Source organism: Musca vetustissima, unplaced genomic scaffold, assembly GCF_032173495.1.
Source record: "Musca vetustissima isolate MV318-11 ecotype Yass unplaced genomic scaffold, APGP_CSIRO_Mvet_v1 utg896, whole genome shotgun sequence".
NCBI classification, from domain to species: Eukaryota; Metazoa; Arthropoda; class Insecta; order Diptera; family Muscidae; genus Musca; species Musca vetustissima.
In genome coordinates, this window is record NW_026887934.1 from 335969 (window position 1) to 358453 (window position 22485).

Consider the following 22485-nt stretch of genomic DNA (forward strand, 5'->3'; position numbering starts at 1 on the left):
CCGAACTGCTCGACTGCTGGTTCAATGTTATTCCTAGAGACGAGCAATACTTGCCTTTCAAACATAATTGCTTGTTGTTCTCGTCATTCATGTGACTGCAATGAAAATAATAGACCGTTTATATTCATTATAATTCTTGCGATTGGGGTTTGTTTCGTAAATATACCGCACATTAGTCATTTGCTGCTGTTTGTATTTAAAAATAGGCGAATGGTTACAGTTATTATTTAAATACACCTATTTGTAGTTTTTTTCTTTTCTTTTTGTTTTCATGTAATCACAACAATTGACGATGTATGACGAGTATGCATCTCCAGACTTGAACACATATTATTGAAATTTTTGTAGGAAGCAAAAGTCATCACCACCACTCACCCATTCACATACATATTAATTTCATCCTGAATGATAGATAAATTCAAATATATTTTTTGAACGGCAGAACTAAGAGATAAGCACTTGCATCGTACTCTCCCCTCCTATCCTTATCACAGTAAATTACACTTATCTAAAATTTCCGAATTACCGAATTTATTTTGACACGATAAATAACTAGAAAGAAGAAAAAAGCCTGCTAAATCAATTGTGTTTTATTTTTATGTTTAAAGTAAAGATATCAGTGTGTTGGGACAGCCGTTGTTTAATCAACTGACTGTCAGTTAACTAAAATCCAAAGCCAATCAGTCAGTCAGTTAAACTGTTGCGATAAACTCGAAGAAGAGAGCCAGCTGGATGTGAGTTAGTTAATTGTGCGAAGGCGTCATAAAGAGATTGTAATAAAAGCGGTAACCTAATGTAGGTGGTCTAAACAGGTAGTTGGCTAATATGAATATTTGTGTGCTCCCACAACATATAGTTCTTTAATTGTAAAAATTTTGTAAATTGTTGATGCTAATAAATTTAAATGAATTTTCAGAAAAGTCAATGGCATTGAAAAAAAATAAATCAACCATAAATAAATTAACACAATTAACATAACGTTGGTACAAGATTTATTATCCTGCAATTTCTATAAAATTTGTATTTGTGTAATAATCTGTAACAATCAAGAGTATCATGGTGATGCTTGTTCGCTTATCAGATTTTATGTCTATGTTTTTTTGTAGACATAGTATAGGTCGGCATTTGGCATAACATATATTTTTATTGACCTAAAACGAACAAAATTGAAATGGCTTAGATTTACTTATAGCTCCGAAATGTATATGGTAATCAAAACACCCTATGTCTTTCCGAATAACATGCAATTTTGCGTACATATATTCTCGAATTAAGTGTCATGTTTTATTTTTTTATTTTTTTTTTTATTTATATATTTCATAGTGCCCAGTATTTCGACCTTAAGGCTGTAAGCTACATTTCACAATTAAATATAAAATTTATCGTATTAAGCGACTTCAATGTAAAAGGGAGGGATATTGAACTACTAAATAATATTAAACCGATTAAATTACAAAAAAAAAGTTTTTGATTACACTGTGCGACACGAAAATTTTTCAGGGGTTCTAATGTACCAATTTTGTTTAGTTGGAGTCCCTGGACCACGAAAATACCTTTGGTTTTTCTGGGTCACTTCGAAAATTAATTTTATAACGGTAAATATAGAGAAAAACGTGGTTTCATGGATTTTCCATTTGAAACTTGAATAACTTATTTACTTTATAACGGATTTATATTATTCTTCTTTTCTTTCGAAGAGTACAATTTTTCCTTTCAAACAAGATATATATTTGGTAAATAGGTTGAGGATTGGCTGAGTTACAGCGGTTGAAATGTGAAAAATACGCATAAAATGACAAAACTTATTTTTCTTCGGACTGTACGATGAAATTATGATATCAAGCCATATAAGTTTTATTATATTAGGGGGAAGAAAATTAAATTAGCTTTCGAAAATGATAAAAATCAAAAAAATCGGTTAAAAAATGGATGACTTATACACATTTTTGTATTGATTCTATGCATATTCTCTAAAGGAACTATGGGTCTATCTCGTTTCCTTTTGCCTGTAGCAAAAATAACGGGTTCTAACAGGAAACGATACAGACCCATATTTCCTTTAGAGAATATGCATCGAATCAATACAAAAATGTGTATAAGTCATCCATTTTTAAACCGATTTTTTTGATTTTTATCATTTTCGAAAGCTAATTTAATTTTCTTCCCCGTAATATAATAAAACTTATATGGCTTAATATCATAATTTCATCGTACAGTCCTAAGAAAAATAAATTTTGTCATTTTATGCGTATTTTTCATATTCCAACCGCTGTAACTCAGCCAATCCTCAAGCGATTTACCAAATATATATCTTGTTTGAAAGGAAAAATTGTATTCTTCGAAATAAAAAAAGAATAATATAAATCCGTTATAAAGTAAATATGTTATTAAAGTTTCAAATGGAAAATCCATGAAACAACGTTTTTCTCTATATTTACCGTTATAAAATTAATTTTCGAAGTGACCCAGAAAAACCAAAGGTATTTTCGGGATCCAGGGACTTCAACTAAACAGAATTGGTACATTAGAACCCATGAAAAAATTTTTTTTGTTATTTTGTAGCACAGTGTTATTATAGATTATGATTAAAAAATTTGATTAATTGGATTATTACTACTCCAGTTGGAATGGAATGGAAAATTATCATATATAAAAATGAGTTGTGTTTTTATCTAAACAATTTGTATCACAAATATAAAAAAATTAACATACATACGTACATTAAAAAAATTTAATTGAATTTGAACTATTTAAATCAATATACAGTAGAAATTGCTTATAAAGATGATCCAAGGACCGACGAAACTGGTCGCTATAAGCAAAATTCTGTATAGGCGGCAGCCTTTTTTTCGGAACGGATATATCTTTAAAACGCTATCGTTATGACGATTTTCTGTATACAGTATCCACAGAAAATGTATCGAAGCCATTGTGATATAGGGTATCCAATAGTCGCCCCCAATGGTCTCATAACTCCGTTTTCACTTTTTAATTTAACTAAAACAATATTTTCCCGTGTGAATTCTTCATATTGTATTCTTTTGCTGTAGAATGGCCACTAACAAGATATGGTTCGACGTCTCTGCTAAGCAACAAATGAAAACAAACACACACGGACGGATCCATGTTAACTTAACATGTTACTGCTAATTTAGCAAATTAATAGAAATGTATGCAGACAGACCATTTATTTGCCCGCCAACAACAAAATTTATTGATGTCATAAAAACCATGTTTGGACAAACAGCAAACAACTTATATGACAAGTCACTCAGACTCGACGAGACGAACCGAATGCAGAATTATATGTGGATGGCAAGACAAGGCAAAAAAAAACATATGTTTCGTTCGTAGCACTTGACAGACAAATCGTGGATAATGAAAGAACGCGTACCATTCATAAACACTGGAAGAAAAAAGTTACGCTTTTATATGGTTTTATTTGTTTTGTAAATATAATCAGGCTCTTCCGTTTTTTTTATAAAACTTTTATATTCCTTAATTTTTCTAGTAACTTATTCAACATTTTTCTTACGATGATTATATTACTTGTGTTGCCAAACTTGCATTTTTGCAATAAACCTTAGGAAGGTATCCCTTACTCCGAAAATTAGCAACATTGTAAACAAATTTAAGAGAATTACAATGGGGTGCTCTTGGTTCGATTTAACAACAATGAATACTAGATAAGCTACCGCAAAAAAATAGGTATACAGTAGTCCACGGATATAAGAACATCCGAAAAAATAAGCGGGATTTTGTGGGTCAAAATGTGACCCTAACATATGTGATTTTTTTTTCTAAAATGGTAGCAGGGTTAATGGGGATTATGGGTAATGGTATCATATGTAGTTTTAGTTCTTATTGGAACTATTTTTGCAATCGACACTTTCAAGTCTGGGAAAATGCAAGATGCCAAACTGAAATTTGCAGATTGATATCTCAAAAAATATGGATTTCTGCATAAAAAACGTATATCCCTTAGACTTAACCTTACCATAACATAATAAAATAACAACATTTATAAACATTAAAATCGTCCCAAAAACCTTTCTTAATTTTCACCAAACAGGCCGTGCATATTCAATTCTTTCTTTGGATACTTTCACATACAATATTTTCCCTCATGGCAATTCTAAACCAAACATAAAACACCCTGTCCATATTATATAGCACCACCACAATAATTCACTTAAGGGAATATCATCTATGTTCCAGGGCACAATTCCCAAAATGAATCATCAAACAGTTGGATTTTTTGGTAATATTGTTGTTACACTACCAGACCAACAAGTCAGTCGCCATCCCTGGCTCAGACACTGTATACGTAGGTGGTTTACTGGTTCAGCACACCATCCATGTTGTCTACAACGCTAGTTTTGTTTGTTTTTTTTTTTCATTTTTGGTTAGAGGTGAAGTCATCAGCCGTCATACAAGCAAACAACCCGCATATATAGGAAGCAGCACACTTAAAGTATGAGAGTAAAATTTTGAAATGATTTTGTTTACTACTACTTATTACTACAAAACAAGCACATGTTAGTTAAATTTTATAGTTAAAAAAATGGAATGGAAAATGTAAGGTCCTTGAAATATATAAGGATAGAACTATAGATATATCGACAGGAAACAATTTCCGGTTACGAAATAGGTGCTATAAGTGTTCATATTTAATATGAAGGCCAAAAAATAAATTGATAAGCCAAGAACATAAAGTCTAGAATATTATGAACATTGAACCTCCTTAAAGGGTTCTCTCATACGAAATAGGTGCTATAAGTGTTCATATTTAATATGAAGGCCAAAAAATAAATTGATAAGCCAAGAACATCAAGTCTAGAATATTATGAACATTGAACCTCCTTAAAGGGTTCCCTTCAAAATATTCCATCATTTATTGGTAAACCTCATGTGTGTGTGTTTGTGTCTGATGGGTGGGAGGGCGAACATATGTTATTACCCCCTACAATCAACTATGTGTGTTTGTGGTATTACATGCGCCCAACTTACGCTACTACTACGAAACGAACGAAAGAAAGACTGGAGAAGCATACCAACATACAGCGGAGGAATAGAATATACCGAATATAACAATAAACAAAACATTTGCACACACATTCATGTTCGATTTTTCACCATCTCATTGTCATGGAGATGCGCGACGTCCTACCAACAAGGAACAATAACAATGCAAATAATTATTATTTATTTTTCACTTATTTCATGGACAGACACTCTCTCCTCTTCTCGTGGAGATTTCAATGATATCGATGACGCCAGAGTATCTAAAATTGTGCCGAACTGAACTGTGAACTATGCGATACTTAAAGTGCATGCATCAGATCTCTCATCGTCGCACACTTTGTTGTCGTTGTTGTATTACATTCCACTTGGATTTTAGGCATTTTTTTGGCAAACGGCTATTTTATCAATGTGAATTTGCACGCACTCATCTTCCTTGGAATCGTATCGCTGGCTGGTTGAAACAAAAACACTACACTAATTTATAGGTGCTGCTGCTACTGCTGCCGACATACACACGCACCGCACACACAACATTGAGATTGATGTACAATATGTATGTAAATATGTATGCATTTGAGAGCAAAAGCAGCAGCAGCAGCTATGCGTGTGTGTGTATGTCTTCTGTTTGAATAATTTAGTTTGGGAGACGTTCTACGTTCGTTTGCTTTAATGTTATGACTTTTGTTTGATTAATGATGCATTTTACTAACTCAAAACTGTGGGCACACACAATTCCGTGTCGGCTTCATTAATAATATTAACGAAAAATATTCACACACATATATAAAATAAAACAAACGCGATGAGTTCACACAACAATCCCGATACCGATTAGAAAAATGTTTGCAATTCGCGTGAAGTAGGAGAAAAATTAATTTGTAGAGTTGGGTAGTTCCGGAACGAACTAGTTCATTGGAACTATTCCGAAAAAGGAACCATCGGAACTAGTTCCAGCTCTTTACTTAATATATGGTCTGTTCCCGTACTGTAAGAATCTACTAGTTTCTACTATTTTATTCGATATCATAAAGGAAAATTCGTTATCGTAGTAAAAAGTAGTATATTCTTGCAGTACCAATTGTTACTTTTTTGATGTCGTTCCTTTTCGATTTCGTTATTTTTTCTGATCTCGTTCCTTTTACTGATCGCGTCCGGGACTACTCTATTTTAGTACAAACGATCAGATTTTACCGAAAAAATTCCAGAGGAAGTTATTTTTACCCTAATTATGCGGATATGTTTTTTTCTTGACGTACGTACCCGGAAGTTCGGGTACGGATACCCGGTTCTATATAAAAGGAGATTCCCGGACTTTTCCAGTATTTTTTTAGTAGAAAATACTTTAAAATCAATATAACAACCAATCAGAAGTTGGCATTCCTGTTTACATTTACGTGAACTAGATTGCTCAACTCTACTCTAATGTCATGTACAGACGAGCGTTGTTCTCATTCGTTGTTCGACCCTTAATTATGAAGTAACTACATAATTCCCCATACAAAATTTTCTGAGCGAACACCGACTTTTTTACATTGTTCAATTCGAATCAATCCAAGAATTTTGTCCCATCCCTAACAAATGAGAGAGTTTATCGAAAATAAATTTATTTTGATAGCATGAAAATATTTATGAAATTTTCAAACATTTTCAGTTAAATTGAAAATGATGAAAGAAAAGTAAAAAAATTGTATAGTTTTTATTTATGAAGCCGGATGTAAATTTTGTTTTTTACATAATGCAATATGCATTTCTTTCTCTTTGGTTCTATTTAGCATACAAAACAGGAAACAAACAAAAATTCTCCAATTTTTTATATGTGACATTTGAGTTGAGAAAATATGAAAATATATTTAACAACAATATTTTTAAAAACAATGGAAACTTGAATTAAAAGTGAGATTCACGCAAATATGTTACAATTTTGGTGTAAAACAAGAAACAAAAAGTTTGAAATAAAAAACTCTGATGTCATGAATTAAGAATAGTGCTGTATGAACGGGTTAATTCATGTACGTAATTCTGAGAGCGAACTACGTTGTTCGAATGCCCGTCAGAACATGGCATAAAAAAATTTTATTTGTACTCACTTCAAACAGCTGAGTTTAACAACGTTACCTAAAATCCGACGGAGCGTATAAAAATATTCAACTTCCCCACTATGGCAAAATGTTGTGTACGGCCGTATTACCCAAATACGTCGAATCCATATCTTCAAGCAAATAATACAAACCGCAAAACCAATTTGAAAATTTATTAAATTAATCCACATATTTTTAGTTTCCATTCGAAATTTCAAATTTCCTGAATGTTTTGTTTTTATTTTCAACAAAAGAAACAAATTAAAAATACGTTCTGTCAAAGTTGAAATTGTTCAACTTGAAATTTTGTACGTTCGACGTATTTCGGTAACATTCATATAAATACATGTGTTCTACTTTTGAGGTGAAAAACGTCTAACGAGTTGAATTTTAGGTAAGGCTGTAAGGCCAACTAAAAATGTTGGTTACGGCGTCATCCTATGATTCACTGAAAAATGATAGCATATTAAGTGATAATCTCAGGAAAAAATTGTAACCACTGAAAGAGTGATAAAATCGCAACAATGATATTATTTTTTATGGTTTAAAACTGATTAACAGATAACTTATGTAACTGTCGCTACATTTTTTTTAAATTTAATTCAATAATATTACTCAACAATTCCGTTCGTTTACAGTTTAAATGTACATACATACGGTTGTGTTTTTAGAAATACTTTTCTATTCTTTTCTAATCTAAATGTAGACATAGTAATATGCTTTAGTTTTTAGAAATGCCGACAATGTTATGTTGTTTTATTTGTAACAACATAAAATACCTAAACCTTCACACAACACACACACATTTATACGCACAATCATAAGGACCTCTAAAAATGTACATATCCTGTTGCTATGATAACAGGTGTACGTATGTATGGCGACCGAAGATTGTTTTCACCCACACTACATATAGAGTGGACGTTGGTATCCATTTGTCGTTGGTATAGAAATACACATAACATTAAAATTATCCTTAAGGATAGTCAAGACTAGAAAAACACAAACAAAAGCTGTTTGTGAAAAAAATCCAAAAGGATTTGGAAATTAGTTAACACTGCCATAGCAATCAGTCAGCAAATATTTGATTTCATTAAAAAAAATTCTTACAAAACTGTGTTAAATATAAATAGAAAATAATATATATTTTATATTAAAAAAATAATAATTAAAAAACATATGCGTAAGGATAAGAATCCTTAAGGTTGTGTTCTTTATACCATCTGCAAGCTGTGTTTGTTAGTTTGAAAATCGCACATTTTACTGAAAATAGATGACCATTTGTGAATGTAAATTTTGGTAAGTATAAAAAATGAACTCTTCAAACGCGTTTAATGCATCCTCCAATCATGAATACAAACTAGAATCCTTACACATCTTTATTCCTAGGCATGTGTGCAAGCACGGCATGGTACAATAATTGAAATTGCATTCTATACTAACTTGACACTTGCAATTCACCTGCAGTTATCGTCGTCCTTTATATCGGAAATAAGCCTATGAGCCAACAGAAAACAAATGCCGGCCATATGGGAAATTTGAATTCATTTCATTGTATCGATTAAACAAAGATACAACTGAACTCTCGTCTCACGTGCCGACAGGCTGCATTATCATCAGGATACAATAATTGCATGCAAAAATCATATTCAACACTTTCATTTATCATTCGCTGTGGCATATTGGGCTAAATTTGTTAAACGAAAGAAAAAATCACATTGAAGTCCCATACAAAGCGGTGCGGTCTTGTGGAATAAGCGCGCCACCATGACAACCAAATCAAAATCTCAGGATAAACATAAAATGTCTGAAATAGATGAAAATATATCGAAATTATTTGATATTAAAAAGGTGGGTGAATTATCCTTTTACAAAATTTGAAATAGCGTACCCTTGTGGGGTAAGGTGACATAGGTTAAAGGACAGTCAGATTTGTCACGCCACTTTACTTCTTAATTAAATAAATTAAATCTAATGTTCGTCCTGTTTTTCAGCGTTTGGGTAAAGGAGCCTACGGTATCGTATGGAAAGCCTTGGACAAACGAAACAATGAAACTGTGGCCGTTAAAAAGATTTTCGATGCTTTTCGCGATGAAACAGATGCCCAACGCACCTTCCGAGAAATTGTGTTCCTCAAAGCATTTCGTAATCATCCAAATATAGTAAAACTACACAACGTTTACAAGTAATTTGCATTTCACCTCACAAAATATACAAAAAAATTGTAACATCTAATCCTCTGTAGGGCTCAAAACAATTTGGACATTTATCTGATATTCGAATATATGGAAAGTGATCTGCATAACATCATTAAGAAGGGCACCATACTCAAGGATATACATAAACGTTATATAATGTATCAATTGATAAACGCCATTAAATATATACATTCGGGAAATGTTATACATCGTGACTTGAAGCCGAGCAATGTTTTAATCGACAGTAAATGCAGGTGAGTCGTCTGATTTCTTACGATAATCCATATTGAATTTGAAAATGTTCTCTAGGTGTAAATTGGCTGATTTTGGCCTGGCCCGATCCGTATCAAGTATGCCAATGCGTGGTGATTCGGGTGACATGAATAGTGAATTGCCTGTGGAACCGCTCTTAACAGATTATGTGGCAACACGTTGGTACAGAGCACCGGAAATTTTAATAGCAAGTAAAAAGTATGTTATAGTAATAACCGTATCCAACAGTTTTGATTTGATTTCGACTCAAATATTTTAATGCTATGAGGAAAACTCAAAATATTCGCCATCATGTCATTTTTAAAGAGCGACAGTGAAGTAATCCATGGTCCATCAATTAAAAAAAATGATTAATTAGGAAAAGTTGGCTAAAGTTCAGTATAATGAGAAAAAATAGAGTGTCTGGAATGGTGAACCAAATGACATCTCACGGAAATCTGAATTATCGACAATGTTGTATTTTGTTTAAAATTTAAAACTCTTCTCCTTTAAAGGTACACTAAAGGCATTGACATGTGGAGTTTGGGATGTATTCTGGGTGAGATGATTCGTGGCAAGCCACTATTTCAAGGAAGCAGTACCGTTAATCAGGTAACAGTATTCTATGTTGGAAAATTTATTGCCAATATACAAATCAGTATTTCGAACAATATAGATTGAAAAAATAATTTCCACTTTACCGGATATAACGGAAGATGACATAAAAGCGGTGGGTGCAGGATTTGGCTCAGTTCTTCTGAAGAAACATATATCAAAAGAAAAGTAATATAATTTTATTGTTTTTCTAACGAAATATAAACCATTTTTTATGCGGTCACTTCTTTTTTTAAGGAAGACAACTTTTAGAGATTTACTAAATGATGCATCAAAAGATGCATTGGACTTGGTGAAATCGTTATTGGTATTAGATCCCTTGGGTAGATTGACGGCAAAACAGGCTCTGTGTCATCCATATGTGGAAAAGTATACGATTATTTGTTGTTTGTTTGTTTTACCCCCTCGAAAATAATTATAATTTATCAACTTTAGATTTCGTAACTCAATACCAGAAATTGAATTAGATGGTGATATTCTACCTCCATTTCGTGATGATGTTCGGTTGTCGGTGCCTGAATATAGATCAAAGTTATATGAAATTGCTCAAATGTCTGGCGAAAGGAAACTACAATTAGATAGTTCGTCAAAAATATACGATAATGAATCCAAGCAAAGGTATATGTTTATTTTTAGCAATTTGTTTGTACATATATCATCATTTTATACTTACTCTAACAGAACTGAAAACAAACAAAACAGTGCCACAGAAAAATCAGATCTAAAAAAGCCATCAAAACCAAAACACAGCAATGGCAAAAAATCCATTAACGAGGATAAGCCCAGAGTTGGTACAACTGAAAAGAATATTTCAACAAATGAAGAAAGCTGTAGTAGTTACCAACACAACAACAATCCACCAATATATACGGCTCCTTCGTTGATGAAAAGGAAAATAAATAAAAGTACTAGCAACATAGCAGCCTCAACTGACCTGGAGAAACACAAAACATTCGGATTAGATGAACGCCAGCATATTAAAACCCAAACGTTCCAGCATAGACCCTCAACAAATATCGATGACATAGCTAAAGCCCCTATTGGCAATGGTCAAACAAACCTTAAGGTTCTGAACAATTCTTACAAACTTTATCGGAGTTCAACGTCTTTAAATAAATTGGAGAACAACAGCAAGGCTACAGAATATAAATCATATAATACAATTTCGACTACAGCCTCATCACCGCTACTACGTCAGGGCAGATCTGAAATTTCCAATGCAAACAAATCTCCAGCCAGTGAAAAATCTCAGGAACGCATTTGCTACGAACGGCGTTTGCAGAAGCTTGAAGATGATATACGACGCTACAAGAACGAAGTGAAATCTTTTTGTCGCGATACCTTTAATTATCCGAAACAGAATCAAACAAATCAAAAACCGACAGAAACATTAGCCAAAACACCGTCGATGCCACCAGAGTCAGAGAAGGATTTAAGAAATAATTATAAAAATCCTACAAGAAAACAAACAAATTACCATTCGGCAAACACACCTATAAAAAGTACCTACTTTCAGTTATTAACTAAGGGAAAACATAGCAATGCTCTTGAACTCATTTCAAGTGGCAGTGGGGGGGAACCACTAATGCAAATGGAAGACTTTTTAAAATCACATTCGGCGATTCATAAAACCGATATGCGCAAATATGAAAATAGCAAAAACGTTGGTAGTGGCGGCCAACAGTACGAACAGCAGCAGCTGCCACACCAGTTGTTGTATAAACAGCCAAAACGCTCCATATCGAAATTCATTTAACATTATTTGATAAATTCAACATTTCGCTTCTTCTTCTAGTCAATTGTCATTGTATATGAACATACAAATAACTGCCCCACATATTTTGTACAAAACATACATACATCCATATATATATATATAATTATACAATAAATGATTCATTCAATACTGAATATAAATTGTGGTAACACATATATTTTATGCCATAAATATAGTAAATATACAAAACAATAGTTCATACATATTTATTAAAGAGATTGCAATGCTAGCAAAGGTAATTACAGAATTAATTAATAATAGCTCGTAGGATTTTGAGACATTAGGCCTATGTTGGGCATTATGACCTATGCATCGATTAGAATGTAAAGCATAATACATATTAACTAAGGCAATATAAGATTTCATTTAATTTGTCTTCGTCTTCGATAATTTCTATTCATTATTTTATTACATATATCATTGCAAGTAAATAATTAGACACTAAAATGTAAGCAGCAAGTGGCATACTTTATTTGCATTTCACCTTTACATTTAAGCTATCCCGTCACCATTGTGGTTGAATCAACTGCTTCAACAAAGCATTAGTCACGCATTAATTCTGTATTTGTTTCTCACATAGCACGTATGCATAATACATACATATTATAATATCTGAGATTGTAATCAATAATGATGATAACGCTGGTTATTTTTGGAATAATTAGTCTTCCTACTTCTTGGCAATAGACCTTTTATTCATCGTCATCATTTTTGAGAATTTCCTGCTGCTTGGGCAGCTGTTCCTGCAACTCCAAGATATGATCAACTGGTTCCGGCTTTCCTTCGGCATTTATACGACATGGTTTTATGATACCACACCGATCTAATTGATCCACTAAATTAACAAGTCGTTCGGCTTCATATTCTTTTTGTTCCTCGCTCATGCCATCCAAAGGATTCGGTGTTGGTGGTACATAACAACCAACAACAGGATTGACGGCATGTTTCATAACGGAATATTCCTCTGTATCACTGTCCTCACTGTCGGATGAGAATTCATTTGTCTCAGCTTTACGACCAGGCATCAAGCCGGCATTTGCAAACAACCCAGCCATGTTGCCGTAGCCAAAATATTTAATTAGCCGACTTTGACTCTTCTTACAACAAACAAGTAAAAGTTCATAGGTGAGATTTCGAACGACCATGTCAGGGCTTCCCTGTAGGCGGCACAAATAATTGCGTAGTTCATTGCCCTCTTCGGGACGTTTGTAGACATCGCGCAGTGGTGGAAGTATAACACTCCGTACATATCGTCGCATTGTGGAATTACTGGAAATGCATTTTACCAAAATAGCTAATACTGGGGTAACCAAATTCTTATTGGTCGAAGAACTCTTTTCATTTTCCTCCAATGTGTAGTGGAGATAGCTTAGAATAGTTTTGAGGGCGCTTACGTTACGACTCTCGAATATGGTACGCTTCTCCGATGTCTTTGCAGTACTATCACATTTCACAATCAGCTCACTAAGGCAACTGCTGGATATATTGGTCAAGAGATCAATGGAATGGGCAATAACGAGACGTTCACGTTCCCTTTTCATTTCGCCAAAACGTATCAGTATTTCACGAATCACACTTGTCAGATGTAGGCTCTGAATTTCGTTTTCACTAGGGCTTTTGTCACTGCTCGACGTTATATTGAACATTACCTTGAGCAACTCAATGGCAATATCAAACTGTTGGTCACTGAATTCAGAGGTAACGCGGAATTTCTCATCCAAGAGTTCAGTCAGGTATGTCAGGCCGTTTAGCTCTATTAAAACTCTACTACGGACCGTTGTGTCCAGTGCCGTTATGAGGAACAATAATTTCATATCAAATAGCTCTATGGATGACTCGGTTTGCGTTGACGATGACAAGCGCTGGAAAATGAGATCGGCCACATTTTGACGTATGCACTCCTTTCGAACTTCCGCATTTTGGAACACCAAATTGCAGAGGCATTTCAGTGCTTCCACAACTATATCTGCGTTAAAGCTTTGATCAATGGCATCGGGTGTGGTGGCAGCCAATGTAGTGCTACCCGCTACCAAATGGGCCAATTTAAGGAGGCAACCAATATCAGGAACAATGTTATTCTTTAAAAGACTACTTTCATCGCGTGACAATATTCGTATCGTGCTCAAGCACACAGTATGGTACTTCTCTAGACCATCATCGTTCAATATACCGAATACCGCTTTCCACAAATCCAGCCACAAACCATTTTTATGGAATTTCTCGAATTGAAATAGATTGGCATTCTGGAAATAGAAAGAAGTGGTTTCTAGTTATTTATTTCGGCTCACAATCATCATCGTCATATTGGCAAGCAATATTGGGTACATAAAACATAAACAAATCACCTATGCACTAACCCACCCACCCACTTACCTCTTCGTTGAATTTTCGCAAAACCTTTGGAAATTCTTCAGTGTCTTTGTCGAGCAGAGCTTTAAGTTGTTTCGCCTCCATATTTGATGAATGTCCGGAATATTCACAATATAACCTGACGTTTATTTACTCAGCCACAGTCGGAGTCAATCTAGATCTGTTCTATCCCTCTGGTAATTAAATTAACCGATTGAAAAAGAATGCCTAATAAAAGAGGAACTCAAAGCGGACAGACAAAGTTTACGAATGTGGTGTAATGGACACTATTTGAGAGAGGTGACAGCAGTCAAGTAGAGTTATCTAGTTCGTGAACGAACAAGTCAGCCATCCACTGATTACTAGTTAAGCTATCTATTGACACCCAAATTTAACTTCATTTCTACGAGTTATTTTCTATCAGACTTTTTTTTTCATTTGCCAAACAAACAAAACAGCTGATTTTTTTGATTTACAGAGGAAAATACATACAGGAATAGAGCGGACCCTAAAAAAATTACATATGAGTTGTCATATCGTTTTAACAGATGCAATTTTTCATATGGGCCACACGACGTGTACAATACTCACATATGTAAAATTTGACACTACATACGACATTGATGGCTCTTTTGACAAAGCTTTAAGGACAATGGTATTTATTGCTATTATACATTGCATAATGCTTAATATCTCCACAAAATTTTTATTTAGATTATTGCATTGATTAAAAAAATTGTATATATTTGACAACAAAACATAAACATGAAAATTTACTGTGTAATTTTTTGAAAATTAATACTGTGCCAACATTTCTCTAATTTTTTCTGAACTTTTAAGTTATCAAACAACATTCAGTAACAATTTGTACAAATTCTTACAAATAGTCTGTGTCTGGTTACTTTTCCAGTAACATTTAAGTAACGCCGCCAACAATTTTTTTTTCCATTTTCTACATTTTTTATACAACACAGTTTAAATTGTGCTTTGGAAATTAAAATGTTTGGATATCTGGCACAAAATTGTTGTCGATTGTCATAAAACAGCTGATTCTAAAATTACAGAGTTTGCAAAATTTTACTGCATAAAATTCTTACAGTAAACTCCAGTAAGTTTATTGTTGAACTGTCAACATGAAGGGAGCGAGAGAAGAAGAAACGACTGTAGCAAAAGGAACTAGGTGAACGAATGATCCGGACCTAGTTCCGATCGTTCTTCGTTGGGAATAGTTCCTTTGAACTAGTTCGATCTGAAACGACACAACTCTAGTAAAAATGGAAAGCGAGCGGGAGATTGAACACTTCGGATTCTCTGCCGAGCACATATCAATAGAAAGAAAATATTTCATTAAAAAAATTCTCAATCTTGCAATCGATCATGTTCTCAGCAAAATTGTTTGTTCATCCGAGACTTCTGAGATTTTGGAACAACACAAGAATCGTATTGTACAGGATATAATGGAGGATGCATCTGTTAATCGATTTGTAACAATGGCCGAGAATATGGATAAGAAATACTTTTCTGTTCCGGATCATGTATTATTGCCACCATATTTTGATCATGCCAAACAATATGCAGAATCGGATGAAAAAGAAATCGATACGCAAATTGAAAAGTATAGGAAGACATTCCTTGAGGTAAAGAACCATTCACTATATTAAAGTCCTTACAATTGAAGTTTGAAATTGCTTTTTCATTTCGTTTTTCAGAATTCATTGATGTTGGCTTCATTAAAAATCGAAAATAGTCAATATAAAAGCTTGGCACCATTTCTGGAGGAAGAACTTAAGGTGCATCGTCAATTGGAGGATAGTTTTAAAAGTTTTAATATGAAGGAAATACATGAGCTGGTGGATAAAACAATGTCTCTGACAAATAAGGATAAATAAATTGTGCAGTTGACCATATTAGACATATTTATCAATGAAAAATAACATATAAACCGTGGGAAGGTTTGGTAAGTTGTATGGGTCGACAGTTGGATGCAATAATAATACATTATCATCAACTGATTTCAGTAGTAGCAGTTCCACCGTCGTGGAACAACTTAATTTTTAGAAACGAATAATAACAACAAAGATATATGTATTCATTTTCAAACACTATTGTATTCCATTTTGATCAATTTATTCCTAAAAAACATTAACAATACATCTTATTTCCATTCGATTCAAGGATAATAGGTTTTCCTGAATTTATTTTTACTCTTTGGACCTTCGGGACGTTCCGCCTTTGGAATATACTCCTTATCGTATTGGTCCAAAGTGCGTTTCCATGGATTAATGTCTAGTTCGAAAAATCGACGTTTCGCCTCCAAAGGTCGTGTTTTATTATCAATTTTATAAATCTTTTCCCACATGTAGATTTCGGGCAATGGCAAATGTCTGGGTCGATTTGAACACATATGTTTGAATATTTGTTCCAAAAAGGTTCTCTTCTCCGCATCGGGGTAATCGGCAATTCGTTTATATTGTTTATCCAAAAATGGGGTGAGTTCGTCGTTTGATCTCCGGACATTAGGAGTTTTGGTGTAGCAGGCAATTAAATGCTTTAGAACTTGATCATTGAATCCCACAACTTTGCCGTTCGAATCGATTTCCTGATACAATGACAGTTCGGGTGTGCCTCTGCTGTTGTTGACACGTGGATTTTCATCAATTTGACTGCCATGCATTAGCAATGTATTCAATTGATACTCGTAAAAGGACCATTGTTTGCCATTAGTAACAATAGTTTGGGTGTTCATGGGGTAGGTAAGTTCCGAATAAGTGTTAAAACCATAGTAATTTGCTTGAGCCAAAAGCCAAGCAAAACTCGATTGTATGGCATGAGCATGTAAGGCATTCAATTGATCTTCTTTGCCATACGATTTGGGCCGTCGAAGGAATGGAGCTCTTGTTTGGTAGGAAATGAAACCGAAACTGTTTGCACTCTTTGGCCAGTAACCTAAAATAAACAAATACATAATTTCTGTTTATCATATCAAATATTATCTCAGTTTACCGGGAATATTTGTGCCGTGCTGATGACCTGTTGTGTATCCTAAGGTCCTGGGATCGTATTCAAAACGGGGTACACTTTTCGCCAATGTCAAATTGTTATATTCTCTCTCACTTTTCCATGGTTGCAATTGTAATTGGTGTCTCAATGCCAGTATCGGTTCACTTTTGTACTGCATAAAACGATCAACGGGATCCTTGGCGTTATCTTTTTGCCATTCTCTTCCCTCTTTGGATTTGACAACATTTTTCGGTGGTTCAATACCTCCAACGGCCCAAAACGCCTCATGCCTGGGATTGTAATCAACTTCCACTTCATGAAGATGTGGGAAATCGCCAGCCAAACCATTAGCCAATTCCCTATGGATTTGTTCTACGACAATTTGCGTAAATAGTTTTTCTCTTTCGATTTCATCCATTTCGGGGTTATCCTCCTCTTTATGACTATAAATCAATAAAAAAACATCTTCAGACACCTGGTACCTAAATAAAGTGTATCCACATATTACCTATAAACATCGTAACTAAACTCTAGGGTCTCCACAATACGATCCTTCATTTTGTTAACATAAGTTGACAATTTCTCATCTTCCTTCAGTTCTTTCTCCATTGGTTCGAAGTGGGTGCGTGTGTAGTGCTGAATGGCCGGCAAACAGTTGTAGGGCAAACGTTCCTCGTTCATATGCACAACTTTATAGCCATAGTACCTTGGCATATTTATTTTTATGAGCTTTTCTTCCACTGTGGGTGTCTTTTGGATTTGCTCATGCCACGACCTTGCCTCGTCTTGCTTGCGGCCAGCAAATGAGGTATCCTTAATCTCTGGATATTGTGGTGTCTCCCAGTACTCATCATTGTCGGCCGCTTTTTGTGTGGCAGCCAGGGCATTTTTTGAAGCAGTCGAGTTATAAAGGCGACACAGCGGCATGCGTCTTATCTTCCATAGTTTTGAACTATGTGATAGCAACATTTTCTGTAATAATTTCCAACAAATTAATTCGATACCGCAAGAAATACGATTATGAAAGAAAACCTACGTCTTCTTCTTTTTTTTATTAGAAATGATGGTTAACACGGAATATAATGTGTGAGTCGAAGATGTCAGAATTTGAAAAACAAAAACATATGTTCTCGTTGTGGTTATCACTAGATGGAGTATACGCCAACGTACGGCCTGCTTGCGATAACGAAATTACTTGGCGTTTACAAAGGACTTTTTTTTTGAGTAGACAATAGTGAAAATACAAACCATTCTACATTTATACACATGTAAAACTTAAAGACCGTACCTAGCTTCATGCGTAAAATTTTGTTCACGTCATGTATTTCAATGCATGTTACCCAAATAGCATTGCGTACAAAAATTAAAGGGGACAATTTTCAACATAAATTCAACATAATTTGTAACATTTAATTAATTTATAACAATTTGTACAAATTATTACTGAATGTTGTTTGATAACTTAAAAGTTCAATAAATGAGAGTAAGTTGAGGGAGAAATTGTGGCAGTGATGTACTGAGTATTTAAAAAATCTTATTTGTAAAATTTACTGATTAATTTTTACTCAGTAAGGTAAATAAGATTCTTGCGTATTTGGGTACAATAACAAACCTTATACAGGAATGAAGGTGTGTATTTTAGTTGGCAACGCATTGAATTAGTTACGAGCCTAGACATAAAAGAAAAAAGAAATATTTTATTTCATTTAAATTTATTTAAAAAAATTAATTTATAAAAATGGCTAATTATTACAAGGGTATATTTGCCAACTTATACATAATCATACATAATATGCCTTGGGCGCGATTCCATGTTTATACTATTTTTCATTGTCTAACATTGTGGGAAAGTTTTCATGTGCGAGTTATTTTTTATAATTCGCTTCTGTTTGCTTACTCCAAAATGCAAAAAAAAATTAAACAGACCAAAATCTAACGAATTTTCCGGCGTTGCCACCACTCGCGGAGTTTGTCAATATTGCCATGGTCTCAGCAAGCTATCTATCATTAGTGAATTGTTAGACGCAATCAACTATCAGCTGTCTTCTCTCATCAGTGAAGGCAGAAGCCTTTACTTCAGTAAAAAAAGTGAGAAGTGTGATGTTAAAACAAAATTCGCAACTCAAAGCCCAGAACTAATTATAAAAAACAACAATCATAGAAATAAAGTGTAATGGAATTCTCTGAAGCTATGCTTAACAAACTCTTTTAAATATACCAAGACGTCAACCCCACTTAGAAATTGCGTTAAATATTACAGTAAAATATTCGAAAATCGGTGTTCAATAACATTGTCTGCAGGATAATTTCTGCACTTGTCCATGAAACAAAAGAATCATCTAGAAAAAGGCGCGATAAATCACAAGTCACAAGCACCGGCAAAGATTTCAGAAAAAGTGACAAGAATTTCTTTTCCTTGGGGTGTTTTTTGTTAATTGTCCTCTGGATGTGAAGAGGAAACACGAGGTACGTATATATTGTACCGCTTAATGTGGAAGAATTGGAGATGTGCGACATACACGCACACACACACACAGAAAGAAATACATATATAGGACAGATGAAGAAACAGAATATGGAGAATATGGCGTTCATCTGGCGATGGATAATAATTGCAATTATGATGATTTTTGTTTTTGGGCAAAAACAAACAAAAAATGAAGTGCCGTTACAAATTTTGTTTTGGGTTTGTTCTCTTGGTGTGTGGTTCAAGATGGGTAAAGAGAAAGGGGAGACAGAGGAAAATATTTGGCTGTGCGTTCATTATTGGTTGACAAATAATTGTGCGTGCGTATGTACATTTCTATTAGTACAGTATTGCAACTTGTCTATTTTAGTTATTTTTGAAAATATTCTTAGCGGTTAATATAAGATCGTATGATATTGAAAATAATCGACAAATGCAATATTCGAATAGTAAATAAACATTAAACTGTGGCTTAATTTGGAAATTTCTTAACGTAATGGTTGATTCAAAAATATTTTTGTTTTATCCATCAAATAACGGCACTTCCAAAATTCAAATATTAGTTAGCCCTTGAGCATGTTTTACAGCGAAATATTTGTAAAAAACATATTCTAATTGTAAGCCACAAACATTACCTTTTTTAGACAATGCGAAATGCACAACCACAAGTTATGGTAGCGGTCGTTTTATTCAGATGCCCTGGGTCCATTGTTGTTGAAAGAGGAGAGGAAGGGATTAAAGACGTAATAAATGATTATAGCATTTTGGTGGGAGAATTTGTTTAGAGTAGTATCAGTCTCGCATATGCGGAAAAAGTCTAGTTTAGGGCCTCTCGCGAATCGTTTTGAAACTTTTACCACACGTAGTCCTTGGGGCCCTGATTACAATGGTATATTTTTTTCTTGCGGAAATCAGTTTAACCGGAGATATGGGCCACCAAAGTTCCGTTGGGGCCCGTGCATTTTCTCATGATTTTAAAAATTTACTAAGGGAATGTGGGTATAAATTTAAAGCCTTTAAGCCCTGATTGCAAAAATATAATATTCCTATCAAATATGTTCAGATATTCTGAGATATGGGTCTCCAAAATTCCGCGGGACTCTAATTTTGAAAAACAGTATGGTTGTTTGTGTGTAGCGGGCCTTCGGCCTGGGATTTAAGACTTTCTCCTATGGACAGCTGACAGATCCGGCTACGCGATCGCATCTCATTTTAATTTGAATAGTGTTTTTGTAATCAGGACTTCAAACGCTTAAATTGATACCCATATTGCTTCAGTAAATTTTAAAAACCGTGAGAAAATAGAAGAGTCCTAAAGTAACTTTGGAGGCCCATATCTCCGGAAATATCAATTTCCGCAAGAAAAAATGTATACCGTATTGTAATCAGGACCCCAAAGAACTACATGTGGACAAAATTTCAAAACGATCCTCGAGGGGCCCTAAACTAGACTTAAGCCTTTTTGAGTCTCTCTACTTCCGTCATGCGGACTTCCTCCTCCAAAACCTTCTGACGGTCAATGACAGCTTATTTTATTCGCACCTACCTAATGAATTTTATTTGGCTTTCCACTGTCCGCGACCTGTTGTGGTGAAAAGGTTTATTTATCCTGTAAAGAATAGGGGAGAGAGGCCACCATTGAACACTCTTTCCTTTCAAGCCTCATAAAATTTGTTCTTTTAAAATTTTTTTTGTTATTATTAATTTTAATTATTGGGTGCAAATGTAGCCTTTACACTGAATATAAATATGACATACATTAGATTCGATTTAAATATGTTATTACTGTTTTACTGGATCAAGTCATTATTTTCAAAACTGACAAAGTTATGAGCATATGAATTCCGGAACTTCAGAGGTCCATATCTCGGGAAGTATGGACTTCCTCATCAAAGTTATTTATTTTCGTGATCAGGGAGACTAGCTCTACCTTTGATAAACAATTCAGAAAAATTGGAGATGAGCCCCTAAATTCAGCTTAAGTCACATGTTAAAGAAAGAAGTTATGTTGTTGTGCAAATAGCTAAAACTTGGTACAAAAATTAATTAATGCCTATAAATAGATGTATAAACAATTTCCATCCTAACAGAGTATCTTTTTTTCCTTTATATTTTTCAGTTGCTCTTGAATTTAAAATTCAAACATGAAGTAAAAAGTCAAAAAAGTTCATCGGCCACATTTAAAATAAAACAAAATTATACTACTTAAGGAGGGTGTTAAAATATATGGATCATTTGTTGTTTATAGCCGAAGACTTTCAAAATTACTAACAGAATCAAATGACTACACAACGTTGTGAAAACCAATTAAATCGTATATTTACATCAACACTTTTCCTTCCTACAACGCTCAAAGCTCACCTCTACTGCAAAAACAAGAAATTGTGTAATATTATTTAAAATAAAAAATATATAAAAACCTAAAAAAATCACAAAAAAAAAAAACACACACACACGAGAAAATATCATGGATATATTAATTATAAGAAGGCTATCTCGGGCAATTTTATAAACATACCCTGGAAGATAAGCCAACCAATTCTAAAAAAGCTAAGAATAAACTTATTTTTAAAATTCGGATTAATACACGAAACATCCACAAAGTTTTAAAAACTCTAAAGCCACGAGAAGTTATTATGTTTAGTAATATGAAAATTTTAACACCGAATTCCCAACAAAATGCAACCACAGCAATATCATCGCCCAACCGAAATCAACAGTCGC

General features: G+C 34.0%; 4 protein-coding genes across 4 annotated transcripts; 2 read left to right on the forward strand and 2 right to left on the reverse strand.

Moving 5' to 3' along the window:
* The first annotated feature begins 8865 nt into the window (after positions 1-8865).
* On the forward strand, positions 8866-11924 carry LOC133335769 (mitogen-activated protein kinase 15). Its single transcript, XM_061544067.1, has 10 exons — positions 8866-8954; positions 9098-9288; positions 9349-9555; positions 9611-9663; positions 9718-9772; positions 10069-10165; positions 10230-10336; positions 10406-10537; positions 10604-10786; positions 10850-11924. Exons 1-10 carry the CDS (start codon positions 8871-8873, stop codon positions 11922-11924), a joined length of 2184 nt encoding a protein of 727 aa, XP_061400051.1. The 5' UTR covers positions 8866-8870.
* A 713-nt stretch (positions 11925-12637) lies between these two features.
* Positions 12638-14399, reverse strand: LOC133335770 (synembryn). The gene is made up of 2 exons (XM_061544068.1): positions 14319-14399; positions 12638-14188 (listed from the first exon to the last, which is right to left on the reverse strand). The coding sequence occupies exons 1-2, from the start codon at positions 14397-14399 to the stop codon at positions 12638-12640; spliced, it is 1632 nt and encodes a 543-aa protein (XP_061400052.1).
* Positions 14400-15568: 1169 nt separating this feature from the next.
* LOC133335771 (uncharacterized) lies at positions 15569-16183 on the forward strand. The gene is made up of 2 exons (XM_061544069.1): positions 15569-15931; positions 16004-16183. Exons 1-2 carry the CDS (start codon positions 15569-15571, stop codon positions 16181-16183), a joined length of 543 nt encoding a protein of 180 aa, XP_061400053.1.
* A 281-nt stretch (positions 16184-16464) lies between these two features.
* On the reverse strand, positions 16465-18263 carry LOC133335772 (large ribosomal subunit protein mL65). The gene is made up of 3 exons (XM_061544070.1): positions 17803-18263; positions 17298-17737; positions 16465-17240 (listed from the first exon to the last, which is right to left on the reverse strand). The coding sequence occupies exons 1-3, from the start codon at positions 18261-18263 to the stop codon at positions 16465-16467; spliced, it is 1677 nt and encodes a 558-aa protein (XP_061400054.1).
* Between the last annotated feature and the right edge of the window lie 4222 nt (positions 18264-22485).